Below are 15,352 nucleotides of genomic sequence, written 5' to 3'. Positions count from 1 at the left end.
CAATTTTAAATCAATTAGCCTAAATCTAGCAATAAGTGTAAAATCAAATCTATTAAACAGCATCCAACAAAAAGGACAACTGCTGTTACTGAATTAGATCAAGTGAAGTTGCAGACAATAAATCAAATGTCACTCATCAGAACAGCAGCAAAAATAAATGGGCCACCATGCTAAAATTACTTGGCACAAACTAACCGGCAATGACAAGTCAAAATCACTTTAGTCTGATGATACAAATCTAGCAACATTATAAGTGGTCAACCAAACTACTGCGTAAATCAGACTCACCAAGCAACCAACTGATGGTGGCCTTCATAGTGGATTTGCTGGTGAGTGCACCCACATGGAAAAGCCATTGTAAGCCCCATGGAGACGCAGTTCACCACCCCATCCAAACACCTAGGGTGTGGGGTTGGAGCCATGATAAATATCCCCATAACTGTAATCTAGGTGAGGTCACTCTTAACCAGCCTTCATGGCTTCCAGAATGACACCTCCAACAGCTTCTACCTCTATGGTTATGGAGAACTCTACACCACAAAGGAACAAATGGGTTCAAATCTAACTGGGGAAAGTTTGACAGTCAGCAGGTATGGGGCAAAAACTACCTTGGGGAAAAAATGACTGAATACATGGTAGAACGTCCAGTGGAGGGCAGGTTAAAAAAGTTTCACAACAGAATCCAAAACAATTTAAACAAGAGATGAGTAATCATATACAAGGGGAGAAAGCCCTGAAACAGATCAAATATTTTATAAATGAGTTGGGAAGAAAGGCTCCACAAGCACACACAAAAACATTTTACGGTAGTTGATAAGTAATTATATACAAGGGGAGAAAATCCCCACAACAGATAAAAACACAAACAGACTGAAATACATATACAGAAATATTATTAGGATAAATTGCAATCAAGAATACAATACTGCAAGTAGCAAGACACTGCAGAACTGGATACCTATGTCATGCAAATTAATACACAGTTATTTAAAATATCGACTATGTTTCTAATAATATATGGAGGTAAAAAAAAAATAAGAGTAGCCTGCTGCCAAAATAGATCAAAGGAATACAATGAAATGAGAAGGAGTAATGAGCAGCAGAGAAAAATTAAGACATGGTGAGAAAGCTTATTACAAAGACAAGAATGTTATAGAAAGACAGAGAGGAAAATAAATATTACTAAGTGTTGGTTGAAAAGGTAGAACTGTGTATATTAATAGTATGGTATAATTAAAATGAGAGTTTTTTATGTTAGGCCATTACTACCTGCTAAGATATGAAGGTGTTAGTGAATTTAGTATGAAAAAGGCATAGTTATATGCCAGAACAATAATCTCTAAATGAAATAAAAACATAAAGAGCAATAAGGTACAAGCTAATAACCAAAACGGAGGTAACACAAACTTAAATGAGACTGTCAAATAATAAAACTCACAATCTTACAAAAGAAATTAAATAAATCACAGCATTAGTTTACTCAGGGATTGTACATGGGCATAACACAGAGCCACTGGGTAGCAATAACAAAAATGTCACACTAATTATTAATAAAACATAAAATAAACTCTCCAGCATGTAATAATTAAATAATCCAAAATAAAACAAAAAGTTCAAACAATAACTAAAACAAATACATAATGTTGAACTGCTAGTTAATGATTTAGTAGTAAAGTTTATATGTTTTAACTTTCTTTTATCATTTTTGTATTGGTTTGCATTTTTTTAAGATTTTGCAAATAGTGGTGTGATTTACAAATGGTTTCATGTAATGCTTCATAGTACTGTTAAATGTTCTTTAGTGGTTGGTGTACTAGTTGATCTAACTAGTATAAATTAGGTACTACTGACTGACAATGACAAAGAGTACATAAATTAACATATGTTGTACTACAGGAAGGATATTAAGGGCTTTACGCAAGTAATGCCTGACAGGGTGTGTGTGTTAATGTGTAATTTATCCTAGGGTGGTAGAGTGCCTCTATACCCCTGGATGGGTGTTAATTACACATTAGCACACACCCTGGGGGACATTACTGGGCTTAGAGAATGGGCTTTCTGTAAAATTGTTGCGTATTAACATTACATACATATATATATATATATATATATATATATATATATATATATATATATACACACACACACACACACACACACACACACACATACATTTTTTTACTATATATTTTTTACTGTATTTTTGATGTAAAATAGTTCCTCCGCCTAATGTTTCCAACTTGCTGTAGTGTATGTTAATAGTGTTGGCGGAAACATTTTACTCCCAAAATATAACATTTAAAAAATAACCAGGTTATTTACTTTCTTTTTTGGTTCATTACTCCTAAATCGTTTGGTTGGCAGTCAGTGGAGATGAAATTACTAAATAATGACATACATTTGAGCTTCAGACTTTTTTTTTTCCTTCAGAAAATTCATGCTAACGTAAATCCTTTACTTTAGCAGTTTGGAATTTTGTAAGAGCAACAGTTAAGTTTCTATTTTACAGCCCTTGTTCCCCTTTATTTTAGGCTTTATCCAGATTTCTTCAGCTGAAAGATGCAGAGGTTTGTAAACCCCTTTACTGTTGCTGCTGCCAGTAGTCATATCACACACACACAAACGCACACACACACACACGCACGCACACACGCACACACACTTCTACTTTCAGGCATACATTCACTCACACATGCAGACAGCAACATACACACGATCATCTCTCTCTCTTACTTAAATAGAGGCATACACTCTCTCACACACACACACACACACACACACACACACACACACACACACACACACACACACACACACGCTTCTTATTCTACACTTGCTTAACAGCAAAAGCACTGCTTAATGAGCGTAAAATACTAGCTCAACTAATCTCTCTCTCACACTCATACACTTTCACACACTTTTCTTATTTTACTTTTATTTTATTTTTCACTCACTAAAGTGCTGCTTAGCGAACATAAAATAATGGAGGATATTCCTTTTTCTCAGTCCAAGCTCCACAGCAGCTTGATATGCTGCCATGAAGTGGCAGACACGTTTTTCAGTGGGCATTACATGTATATTAATAGCCTGCTGCAGAACATTCATTCTCCAATTAGGGTACTGATGTACAGTAAGCCTATTCTCTAAATATAATTAAATTAGTTATCTTGGTCCACTGGTTGAACATATACACAGTTAACAGGCACACAACGTAAATGTTCTCAAGTAGATAATTCATGTAGGTGTGATGGGATACAAAGAGAGAAACAATTAGAAATGTTTTTTTGAGAATGTAATGAGTTGGCAGATTTAAAAAATTCACTACAGAGTACTTCGAAAGGCATGTTCAGGGAGCAAATGAATATAATGATACTTCTTAGCTTAGATATAAATCTTAATTGCATAGACATAGTACGACTTTACTAAATTTTACTGGCTGCCAAAAAACAAATCAAAATCAAAACCTAAAAAAAAATAACTGAAGTACTGAATATTTTAAATGGGATAAAAAAGTGGAGGCAGACTCTATAGAAAAGTGAAATAGCAAATTACATATTAATAAATGGAATTTGTGGGAACAATATATGCAGAATAATGTTCAGGAACACTGAAATTTAAGGCAAGGCAGGACTTAGCAATTTATGTAATGCTAGAGTGAAAGCTAACTGTGAAAACACAGACATTTTATATACATTATATATATATATATATATATATATATATATATATATATATATATACATACATATATATATATATATATATATATATATACACACACACATATATATATCTATATATATATATATATTACAAAGATTTGTTTTCTTTTCTGTCACTGTATGTGTACCCCATGTCAGTGTTGAAAATGATTAAGTTATTAATGGTGTTAAAAAAAAGGAAACAATGTAAACATAACATGCAGTGGAAAGTAACTTTACTTAAAGAACTTGTGCAGAATGAAGCAGTTACACGTGAGAGCTTCAAGAGCGCCCATCTCAGTGTGTCAACATTAAGTAGGGAAATGTGCAATTCTTAACTAAGGAAATGTGTCACTATATTTATTTTTACTGCTGATGTGCAAACTTCTCACAGAAGAGTTTCAGTCTAGTTAAGTTTTCTGGTAACCATTTTGGTCCATGTGTGGAAATATACATTTCATTTACAAAATGGTGAATATTTTGCTGCTTGGAACCAGTTTCATATCAGTGGCTACAAGGAACCTAAGGTGAAATCTTGGGTATGGTAAAATAACACAACTAAACGTTGAGAGCAAAAACCTTTATCAAAAACAAAGCTTTCAGGCCAAAACCCTTTTTCAATGCATTGGAAAAAGGGTTTTGGCCTGAAAGCTTTTTTGGTCATTGTTCTATTTAACAGCAGCGTTGGTTATTAAAATAACACAACTGCCAGGTGTGAGACAGGGAAGTAGAGTTCTGCATAGTGGAACCAACCCTCTCCAAAAAAAAAAAAAAAAAAAAAAAGTGTTAGCAGTAAGGCAGGGAAGCAGAAGTCTGTACTAGAACAACCCAGCAGTGCCTAAAAATGGCTCCTGAACATGACACAACCCAACGGGGAGAAACAAAAATTAAAGCAATAAGCCATTGTTTCCACCGGACTTTGATTAACATCAGCTAAGTGTTTCACTGAGTTTGTGTAGCACACAATGTGCCGACACATCACGCAGTAATTCTTGTAAGACTACTTAAAATACGCAGAGCATATAGTGTGCTATGAAACTATTACTTGTCAGTGCAATTGTAGCCCAACTGCTCTGCTATACCCATGTAACATCGAAAGCAAGTGCTGGTTCAAAATAGTCAAATTATAAAGGCAGAAAGCCCTTTCAATGTCCATTTGACACATGAGAGTTGTAATGCTCTTGTGCTCTGCAGGTTAAACCACTGTATTTGCCAAATGTAAACTTACAGGTACAGGGGTGGGAGTAAATCACTGGAAAACAAGATTATGATGGGCTACAAAATATCTTCTATTTTTCAAAAACTGCAAGACGTTTAATTAATCCGACCCCCATGAGTATTACACAAATTTCCATAATTCAACATGCTACCTACAGTGACGTGAGTGAGACACAGATACAAGGAAAGGTTACAGGGGGACAAGAGAGAATGAACTGAAGGCTATATAAATAAATAAATAAATAGCAGGTCCCTGGCAGAAAGTGCAGTGAAAATATTCCAGCTGACTGACCCACAAACATACAGCCCTCCCCAGGGGTGGGGGTGGCATTAAACTAATCAAGACTACCTTTCACGTGTATAAAACAACCAAGTATAAGCAAGTAAAAGCAATACCACAAACAAGGAGGACAGCAGACCACAGTAGGATAAAGCTTTAAAATCGATCTTAGCACCTCAGCTAACAAGTCTTCAAGAGATAAAACACATGTACCTAACAACCAACCATTTTTTCCCATTTCAGCTACTGGTAGATTGTATTTTGAGCATTTTCAGAAATTGTTTTTGTAATTCGGTCATGACTGAAAAGGAGCACCAGTGAACCAAACTGCTAAATAAAATACATAAACATGGCAGCAGTATACTGTGCTGCTGCATTTAACTCACATACACATTCCTTTGCCACTGCCATGTGGCCAGTTTTCTCTACAACTCATAAGCTACTCATCCATCTGTGGTTTTGCAACAGCTGAGTGCTTCATGCAATGACAGCATGCACTATGCAGTGAAAGCAAAATGACAGGATGCACCTCCCCCTGACACACACACACATATACAATGTACTCCTAAAATAAAAACAAGCTCATAAAAAGAAACATACCATCCATACCCATGCAATATCAGCAAGCTTACCCAGCAAAGAACACATCTTTTCAGTGCCAACAACCTAATCAGCATAAAAAACATGCTACCACAACAACGATATCACTCTATTCTGCAGTGAAAAGTTCACACTGCGTACACATGCAAAACACACACACTGACAATATAAACCACAATAAGTGTCATGCATTACAATCATTTACAGTGGCAGCAAGCTCCATGACTCTCATTAAGTACACCTACACTGGCAGATAGCTTCCTGTAGACAGCACACACCACCTGAACAACCTCTCCAGCACGCACGGTATAAAAGCAAATGCCACAACAAATAAAGCATACTGTTACAGTGAACTGCAAAGATCCCCAGTACTCCATGCATAAACTTTCAATGGACCAATCCTCTGGAAATGACCAAACCAGCACATATGAGCAACATATATACAATAAAAGCTGTCTTAACTTGTATACTGCATACCTTTCAGGACACAAATTCTGAATCAAGCCTGCATCCCATCAATGTCTATAAACATCATGGAGAAACATTGCAGTGACAGCCAGCTCTCTACAAACTCCCAGAGAATGCTCAGTGCAACCCTGCAGTGGCAGCCAGTTCTCCACCATATATGTAGCAGTACAACAACAGCAAACAACTCTGTGAGGACAAGAAGGTCCCCAGTACACACAATACTCCTGCAGTACAACCATACACTGCATGCTCCTACTTACTTAACCCATATTGCATACAGATTCTACAAACTCAAAACACATTCTTCATATCACTGCAGGGACAACAAGCCCCTTAGCAGTGACTGTGGTCAGCAAATGCAGTGTGCTTTTCAAGTAGCAAACTCAACAGTACATGAAACAGAAAGCCTCCCTATACTTACAATCACCAGCAAACCTCTCACCATATACAGCAAGCCCCAATAGTAGCAGCATGTTTCATCACAAACACACACCGGGACAACATGTAAGTACATCCGAAGTGACAGCATACCCAGCAGAATTTACCCATACAAGAAAAGCACGGTCCACCCTAGCATACACTGGATGCCTCCACAGAATAAGCAAACTTCCAGCACACATGATGTGCTCCTTCAGAGACAGTAAGCTTCCCCACTACAAACATCATGCCCACAGCATGCCTGAGCAAGTCCTCCAGCCTATATAAAAGGAAGCACTCATTAAGGTGGCAAAACACAAAACATGTTCCTGCAGCAACAGTAAGTCTCAGAGATGCAAATACACCCACACATGTGCAGCAATAGCAATCACAAACAGGTCCTGCAGTTACAGCAGCAGCAATCCTATAGTGAAAAGCTCCCTGATATGCAAAACCATGCCCTTAAAACTACCACAACTTTATTACAACATTCAACATGCCCTAAAAACTGAAGGCACACACAGCAAACACGGTGTTTAAAAGTAAAGTACAGAGACAAAGTTGATTAGCAAAAGGAATCTGCCCATGTTGAAATAGAACACCCAATGGCAAATACAACATTTCCCCCCTGCTGTGAGAACTTTCTGGTACTGAATGGGCATGCTTTGTGGGAGGAGGGTATCTTGTCACATAGTCCACATGTTAAGGGATTCTGTTGCTGAAAGTGCATGCAGTTCATGCTGAGGAGCTTGCTGCTACTGTAAAGGAGTATGTTGGATGTAGTAGAGGTGGTCATGGAAGGACATAAACATGACTGCAGTTTGATATTCCTCTCCATGTAGCTAGGGAAGAATACAAAAGCAAGTTTGTTTTTACCACAAGATTATACTCTGTACTGTTGTGCTGTGGGGTTCAAGAACATGCTGCATCTGAGTGACTGTTGTCATTTCAGAGGGATGCTGTACAAATAGGAACGCTGCAAAGAAGTGTTTTATGTACTGGGAAGGTTGGTGACATTGTTGTAGTATATTTCCCTGCAAAGCACACAGTTCACTAGATGAACACACTACAGCACTAACATGAGGCAGCTAAGGCTATGAGCTACTAACGAGTTTCATCGTGTAGTCCTGGGTTTGATTCCCTCAATTTTCACCTTCAAACTGTGTGACCCTGAGCAAGTCACCTGAAAGGTGGTACTTGTGTTCGATGGGCCCATCTGGTTAACATCTGAATTTAAAAAATCCCCCCTGCAGTAAACAGCAAGCCCTGCTCCCCCTAAAAATATATGTAAAAATGCCCACTGAGCAAGCCATTAAGTTTTTTCACAATCGGCACATTTTTCATTACTTACTACATGTAGTTCTGTGGAAAAGTCCAGAAGAAATGCATATTCTACTGAAGGCAACACAAATTTTAATGCTGCAGTTGTATAAACTCCAGTATTAGACCAAAACTACTCAACAATTCAAAAATCAACAAACAGCAAACAATCTCCAGAAGTATCTGAATCCTAAGAAGAAGGAAGAGTCAAAGCCTCATACAGAACATTTTTATCTCACCGTAGTAAAACAAACAGTATAAATGTTTTACAATTTCACAATTTTTGGAAACAAAATTGTACAATTTTTATTTCTCATATTACATCCAGCTCTTCTCTTGACACCTTCTTTGCTTCTAATCAACTGCGTCAAATTGATTCACACTTTTTAAAAACTGCAACTACTATATGTTCAATAGAGCTTGAAACCTAATGCTCTACAACTCACTATGAACTTTTTTAATTACTGTATTAACAATGTTTTAGTATTGCTCTAAAGAGTCTTTGAACCAGCCCACTTACCAGGTTACCAAATGAAATAAAACAAAAAATGAGGAGAAGGTGAATAAAACATGCAAACTGCATGATTACTTAATCCCACCTGGAAACAGAAATAGATTTACTTAGTTAAATAGATAGACTATGAAACTAAGTAAGTATACAGGGATACTTAATTATGACAAGAGGGGGTGTTCAGAGTGAATATGGAACATATGGCTAAGACAGCAGAAAAATTCCACTGCTCTGCTGAATAAAAATCATAAATTATTTCACAACCATCTACCAGCAAAACAGGTACAATGAGGTACTGTTTAACATCTCATTTAAAGTACGCAGCAAAGCCCCCCACCCCCTCATACCACACTTCACTATGACTCTTTGGAAGAGGAACCACGTGAGCCTACAACCCACAATCGTTTGATCTTCCAGTATCACAAGGAAGTGTGCAACCTTCTGAACCACTGGCAGTGAAAACTAGAGGGTTATACGTAATGTAACCACATAAAAAAGGTAAAAAATATCTATGAACACACAATTAAACAAGCACTGTCTCAAAACTAAATGCCAACTTTGATAGGAAAAGACACTTGTTTACAAAGTAAATAACTTGTAGATGATGTATTTTTCTGAACTTCGTCTATCACTGGTTTTGCATATCTGAGTGAACAGCTGCCTGGTCACTAACTGACTGTTCCTGCACAATGAAACAATCTGAAACAAAGTAGACCAAACTAGCTGAGTATATGCCATGGCCCAGCACAGTCACCCACTATCAGTTTCCTCTCCTGTCCTACAAAATGAAACACAGTACCCAAAGCAGGACATCAAGGAAAAAAACAAACAAAAAAAAATGCTGGTATGAAACTTTGCAGCACACTGACAGGTCACAAGGATACAAACACATGAACTGTCCTTCACAAGCACAGTTAATGAGCATTCATTCATTTGCTCAATAAGAAGTCCATCTACACCTATATGTATGTACACATTCATGCACATTCCCTCTGACACAGACTGACATCAGAAAGCATGCAATAGTAATACTATCACTGCTGGATTAATACTCAAAGCACAGAACACACTTGCTGCCAGTAGCTAACAATAATCTAATCAGTGCTGGATACACAGCAACTATCACCTTACAAGGAGACACACACACGCACACACACACTGTAATATCAAATAATATTCTTTGCTGGGTTTACACTGCTGCACTCTTGATAAACTGCAGACTCTGCCCTACAGAAGCTCTTTCTGCACTAGAAAGCAGCTCATACGCTTTGTACATGATAACCTGATGCTAAACTGTCTATACAGGCAGCACCTCAGCCTTACAAGAAGAAAAACTCATTGTACGCATGCATTCATAGTGGTAAGGAAGCAATTAAACCCAGACAAAAGTAGAAAGAAAAAAAAACAAATTCATTCAAGTATGATTACCGAAGACACCTTTTTCTCCTGCAGTTTCATCATCTACGCATAGTCAAAAATGTTATTTGACAAGAAGCATTAAAGAAGACAACCATTTAACAGCAAGTAAAAAGTTAAGCTTTTTATTTCAAACATATCGTGATTGTGTCTAGAATGTCACAGAGCTAGGATTTTCCACTGAGGCCAGCCTCAGCAATGATTAAGTGAAGTCGGGTGGAAAACTCAGAGAACATCTATGCTCATTTGTAAAGTACAACCTTCATTGCCATCACCACAATAAACTGTGGGCAGTAAAGGTTTTCCTTCACTTAGCACTGCTGGAGGTAGCTTCAGAAAATACAGTACTAGTATGCTATTGGTTCCAGACAAACTTCTGCAAGGACCAGGGAAATTTACAGACTTGATTATCGCAAACTGTTAAAAAATCCAATAACCTTGTATTGCACAACCAGTGTTGTGTTACAGTGAATGTATTTGTTCAACTTTAATCAAAATGGCACACATTTCTCTACTGCCTGAATGCAACAGTTCAAGTAGTCTTACTTATACAACTATGTTTAAAGTTTTCACCCACTTAAATCATGGCTGCCTTACCCCTTTTACAAATGTCATGTCTATCTGTAGCCAGAAAACAGAACCACTATTACCAGAGAAAGTATGTTTTACAGATCTCTGACACATTACCACTCTGAAAGATCTGAGCTGCTTTGTAGACTGACAGAAATTATCTCAGTTTAATGTAATACACAACATGCATTAGAGAACTTTGTTTTCTTCTCACATTATATGTAAGTCAACAATTCTGAACAGTTTTTTAGAACTTATTTGTTATGAAAAAGGGCCCTGTGCAATACATGCAACAAATTCATTCTCCCTATGGCCCATAAGGCAGTCTAACTTTTAACTCAATTCTCTTATAAACACATAATACCCATCTTTCGCTAAGCACGGAGTAGCAAGCTAAAATTATCTTAATACCCTGGTACAGTTTGAAAATAAAATAAAATTTTCTGACAGCTGAGAAATAATGTACCACTTTTATACAGCCAACGATCCTCAAACCCCACTGCTCCCACCTTTCTCAAGCCGCCGCCCCCCTCCAAAAAAGTTGAAATAAACTTTGGCACTGGGTCACATGGTGGCAAGCCGAATCTTAATTAGATGGCTCAGCGGGTTCCAACTCATAACCAAGAACTGGTTGGTACCCGCTGAGCCATCTAATTAAGATTCGGCTTGCCATCATGTGACCGGCTGTCAAAGTGAAGCCATCTATAATGGTGACGTCAAAAACCTATCCACAGCATAATCAACACCACATGTGCTAAAATGCAGAAACAAACAAAACAAAAAACGTGACTATTAAAGGTGTTCTTCAAAACCCACAACTTCACCCTCCGGCCCTCTACAGCCTATATATTTCAAAAGGATCATAACTAAGCCTACAATCGCTCTGACAATGTCGGATATTACTATCTACTGCAAATCACTACGATTTGCTCAATGATGTAATAATCTGTTTCCACCGTTCACTATACTCATTAAGAAATATGCCCATAACAGGCAAGGAAGTGGGTCACAGTATTTTTTTTTATTTCCGTAAGGTTGTGTCTCCGTTTCGTAGGCATCAGACTGTATAAAAAATGTACCTGTCAATCAAATGATTGTTATCACACTTTTGACAAGGTCATTACCAGCCTCAGAACTAAACCAAAACAAACATCCCCGGTTCGAGGAAAACAAAAATCCTCACCGTAAGAAAAGTAGAAACAACTGCAACTAAGTATTAGATAAAGACATCCACAGCCATTGCGCCTAACTCCCCCCATCGCGCCCGCAGCCTCTTACAGACGGATGGAGGGAGAAAGTGTAAGAATGTAGGCAACTTGATCCTCTAGTACTTCAGGTTCGGTGCTGGTTTGAAACACTTCGCCAATCAGGTGTCAGGCTCTCCAAAATGTCCACATTAGAAATCCATACAAAAATTAAAAGACGAATCAATCAGTCCCTGTTAACGACCATGTCAAAAACACTCGTACCAGAGCTATTACAGTGAATCAAAACTTTTTTTTTCTTTTCACAAACTTTTTTCATCGTCTCCTTCCGCCCTGTTACAACCCCCTCCCTACCCCGCCTCTTCTCAAAAACAACACACCCACTGAGGAAATGGTAAACTTTACTGGTCCCTTCCCTACCGCTCTGTCATCGTGAGGGCAGGGGTAATTCTTAAACGTGGGGACTGCAAGAGAAATACAAAGGCACACTTCACATGCCAAATGAACTATTTTCTGGGCTCATATCCCTGCAGGGTAGGCAGCGACTGCGGCGGAGGAATTTCCATTGTAGAACTTGAAAAAAATGTTCAGTCTTAGGACGGACTTACCCACACATAGCTGTACAGTGAAGGTTTATTAACTCCATCACTTCTGGGAACGAGCCAACTCACTGCTGTACTTAGCATACCGAGTGGCAGAAAGTAATTCATTGGCAATGCCGCGCTTCAAGAAAGTGCAGGGGAGGCGGTATCACCTCATAGCACAAGTAACTTTTTTGATGCTCCTGGATAAAATTAAACCACTGCTGCGGCAAACGGTAGCCAATAAGTATTGGAACACTTTACACGATTAAACATAAAGCACAGTAAAATACGAACGGGGTTGCCTGTCTATCCCTCTGTCTTTTTGTCTCTCCTTTTTTTCTTCACAACTTTGCATTTTTGTTAAGTTATTGAATGACTGTTTTGCTCTCTTAAAGGTGGGTAAGCTTGGGATTTTTGAAGAAGAGCCAAGCCAAGGGTCTGGTTTAGCAATTGTAGCCCAATAAGAGTCGAGCCAGTAGCTCTGTTAAAAATAACTCCATCTGGAAGTCCAGATGCAATTATGTAAGAAAAAAAAAAGTCACAAGCAAGCAGACATTGACATTGTCAGCATTCACTCCAATGAATACTGATTGTATGTTGGTCACTCTAATTGCTTGCACTCAGCTCATCTCCTTCCCTGTGCCTAATCCACAGGTCTGCTAACAATGAAAAATGGGAAAAAATACAAGCAATAACAGACAAGTAGACCGCTCTGCATGCAGGAGCAGGAATGTTGCCCTGGCTCCCGAAAAAAAAAATGTTTTTTCCCCTTCTGGTCTAATGATGATTTAATGCACAGTAGATTAACCACCCTTTGAAAGAAATGGGCAAACAACCCCAAGGTAAAAACTAGATACACAGCAACCCACAGTAATTAAAAAAAAATTTTTCTCAATAACCCGTTTGGGTACAAAATGCACAAACTATACCATGCCCTGCTGAGAAGGCACACCACCTCTGACTGTGAAGTTGCCACAAAATATAATAATGGGAAACTATACTCTTTGATGGATACTGCCCTCCAGCAAACCATATCAACCATAAGTGCCCTTTGCTTTCATGTATTTTATGCCCCCAAATTGATAGCACCTTCCTGTACACTCATTTCTCACTGAAAAAAAGAATGAAAAGCGTAAGAACTACAGTAGCATTTTGCTGTTTCAGCTTGTGACTGGTTAACAAATTTATTGCCTCCAGCAAAGCATAACACTTTTATTTGCAAGCAGTAATTATATGATGGCCTTGTACTTCCATATACAAGATGCCTCTATACCCCCTCCCCAAAAGGACAGCCCAGTTCTCTGAACATGTCTGATGCTTGATGATGAGGAAAGTGAAACTACTACTACAATAATATAATAATTTCAACATGTTGCTCTTCAGCACATATACTCGCCCCAAATGTACACAAAGCACCTCTCTGAGATTCACAGCATTGAGCTAAAATCAGGGACAATTGAGAGATTGGGGCTTACCTCAATAAAAACAAAGAAGCACAAAATAATTCTACCCATGCTGTCCTTAGCACTGGTAGTGTTTTTCAAGATCTCCTGATCTCACTTTATTCTCTCACTGAAACAGGCTTTTCCCCCCTCTCTGGAAACATGCAAGCACTCTGGAGTAAAGGAAATAAAGCAACTCTCATCCTAAAAATGAGCTGCAAATCTTTTTATAAAAGAATTGCCCAACTACAATGTCTTGCAATAGTCCTCTCCCATGAAAAATGTTTAAATCTTCTTTGTTTTTATCAGTAAGGCATATGGCACTACCCTGTCTGGTATTCCAGCCAACCTTGATGGTTAGCTATGCAGACCTGACCTAACAGAAAGCACTCACAGCCTGCAGGCCTGGTCTGAATCAATAGTCAGCAGTTACTCAAAAAAAAAAAAAAAAAAACTTGTGATTGTGGCTCTGCACTTGTCTCTTTAAACTGATGGATCATGAGCCAGAGCAGAGCTTATGCTAATTCTCGAGCCAAGCTCGAGACAGCTCCTACCTCTGTCTCCTCTAGTCTTGGTTGTTTGCTTTTTTGCTCTCTTTATAAAGGAATGCATTTTTTTAGAGTCTTTACATTATATTTTCTAGTTAATTTTTGTTTACATTATGGAAAATTATAGACACACACACACACACATACATATGTCTGAATATCCATATTTATTTAAAAAAAAGCATTGTACATAAAAGCGGTAAGTAGAATGTGTTACGCATTAAATAACTTCTCTAACATTTGAGTTATAAAATGATGTTTAAGCATGTTCAAATCCTATGACTGGGCAGGGCTGATTTTTAAAATTTTGGTAAATGACCTTCATGTATCATAGTGTGTGCTTGAAAGATGACCTCACTCTTGGCAAATATCAAAGAACGAAGCAATATTAATTAATTTATTTATTTTGTTTACCGGGTAATGTCCGACTGGGCATGAGGCCTATTTTCAGGGGAGGCCCAGGGAGAAAAGTTCCGTACATACAAATAGACATTATTAAACAATCAAATTGAACATGTATTAATCAACAATGTACAAAGCAAGTCAGTAAAGAAATTAGTTATATAACAATAATTAGCAAATAATTAACAAATTAACAAATTTAACAAAAAATGGCACAGTTAGTGATAAAAAACTGGCCGAATGAGTTAATAGTGAGAACAGTGTGATACAGTAATTGCAAGATAGAGAAATGCAGTCTACATAACAGTTAAAGACAAAGCAGTATATGTGTATACACTGCTAACTGAAACTGAGTGTAGAATCAAGATAGCCTTCAGCAGTTAATAGTTGTAGCTGTGAGAATAAACTAGTTTAGGGTAATGTAAAGGAGTAGTAGGTAGGTTAACCAAGATTGCTAAATGTTCCTTAAGGAGGTTTTTAAACCCATGAATGCTGGGGTTTTTAGCCATAGGTTGAGGAAGAATGTTCCACAGCTTGACAATTTTATGGGAAAAAAGGGCGGTTACTCTTGTGTTGTGGGCTTGGGTAATCTTTAACAATAGTTTATTTAAGGATCTTAGAGCTCTAGGATTGCTGTTGGGTTGGACTAGATTGGTGAGTGCTGGGCAGT

The 15,352-nt window shown here is 37.9% G+C and overlaps 1 protein-coding gene across 1 annotated transcript in view; it reads right to left on the bottom strand.

The window, feature by feature from the left end:
• Window positions 1-12,014, bottom strand: part of LOC122813421 (neurogenic locus notch homolog protein 2-like) — a 1,182,542-nt gene extending 1,170,528 nt beyond the window's left edge. The window contains exon 1 of the mRNA XM_044085736.1: window positions 11,685-12,014. Coding sequence (XP_043941671.1) covers window positions 11,685-11,760 — 76 coding nt within the window. The 5' untranslated portion in view covers window positions 11,761-12,014. The remainder of the gene's footprint in view (window positions 1-11,684) is intronic.
• Window positions 12,015-15,352: the final 3,338 nt, after the last annotated feature.

The sequence above is a fragment of the Protopterus annectens genome, chromosome 10.part0 (assembly GCF_019279795.1).
Source record: "Protopterus annectens isolate FY-2018-M chromosome 10.part0, PAN1.0, whole genome shotgun sequence".
In the NCBI taxonomy this organism is placed as follows: domain Eukaryota; kingdom Metazoa; phylum Chordata; order Ceratodontiformes; family Protopteridae; genus Protopterus; species Protopterus annectens.
This window is presented reverse-complemented; position numbering and strand designations above follow the sequence as displayed.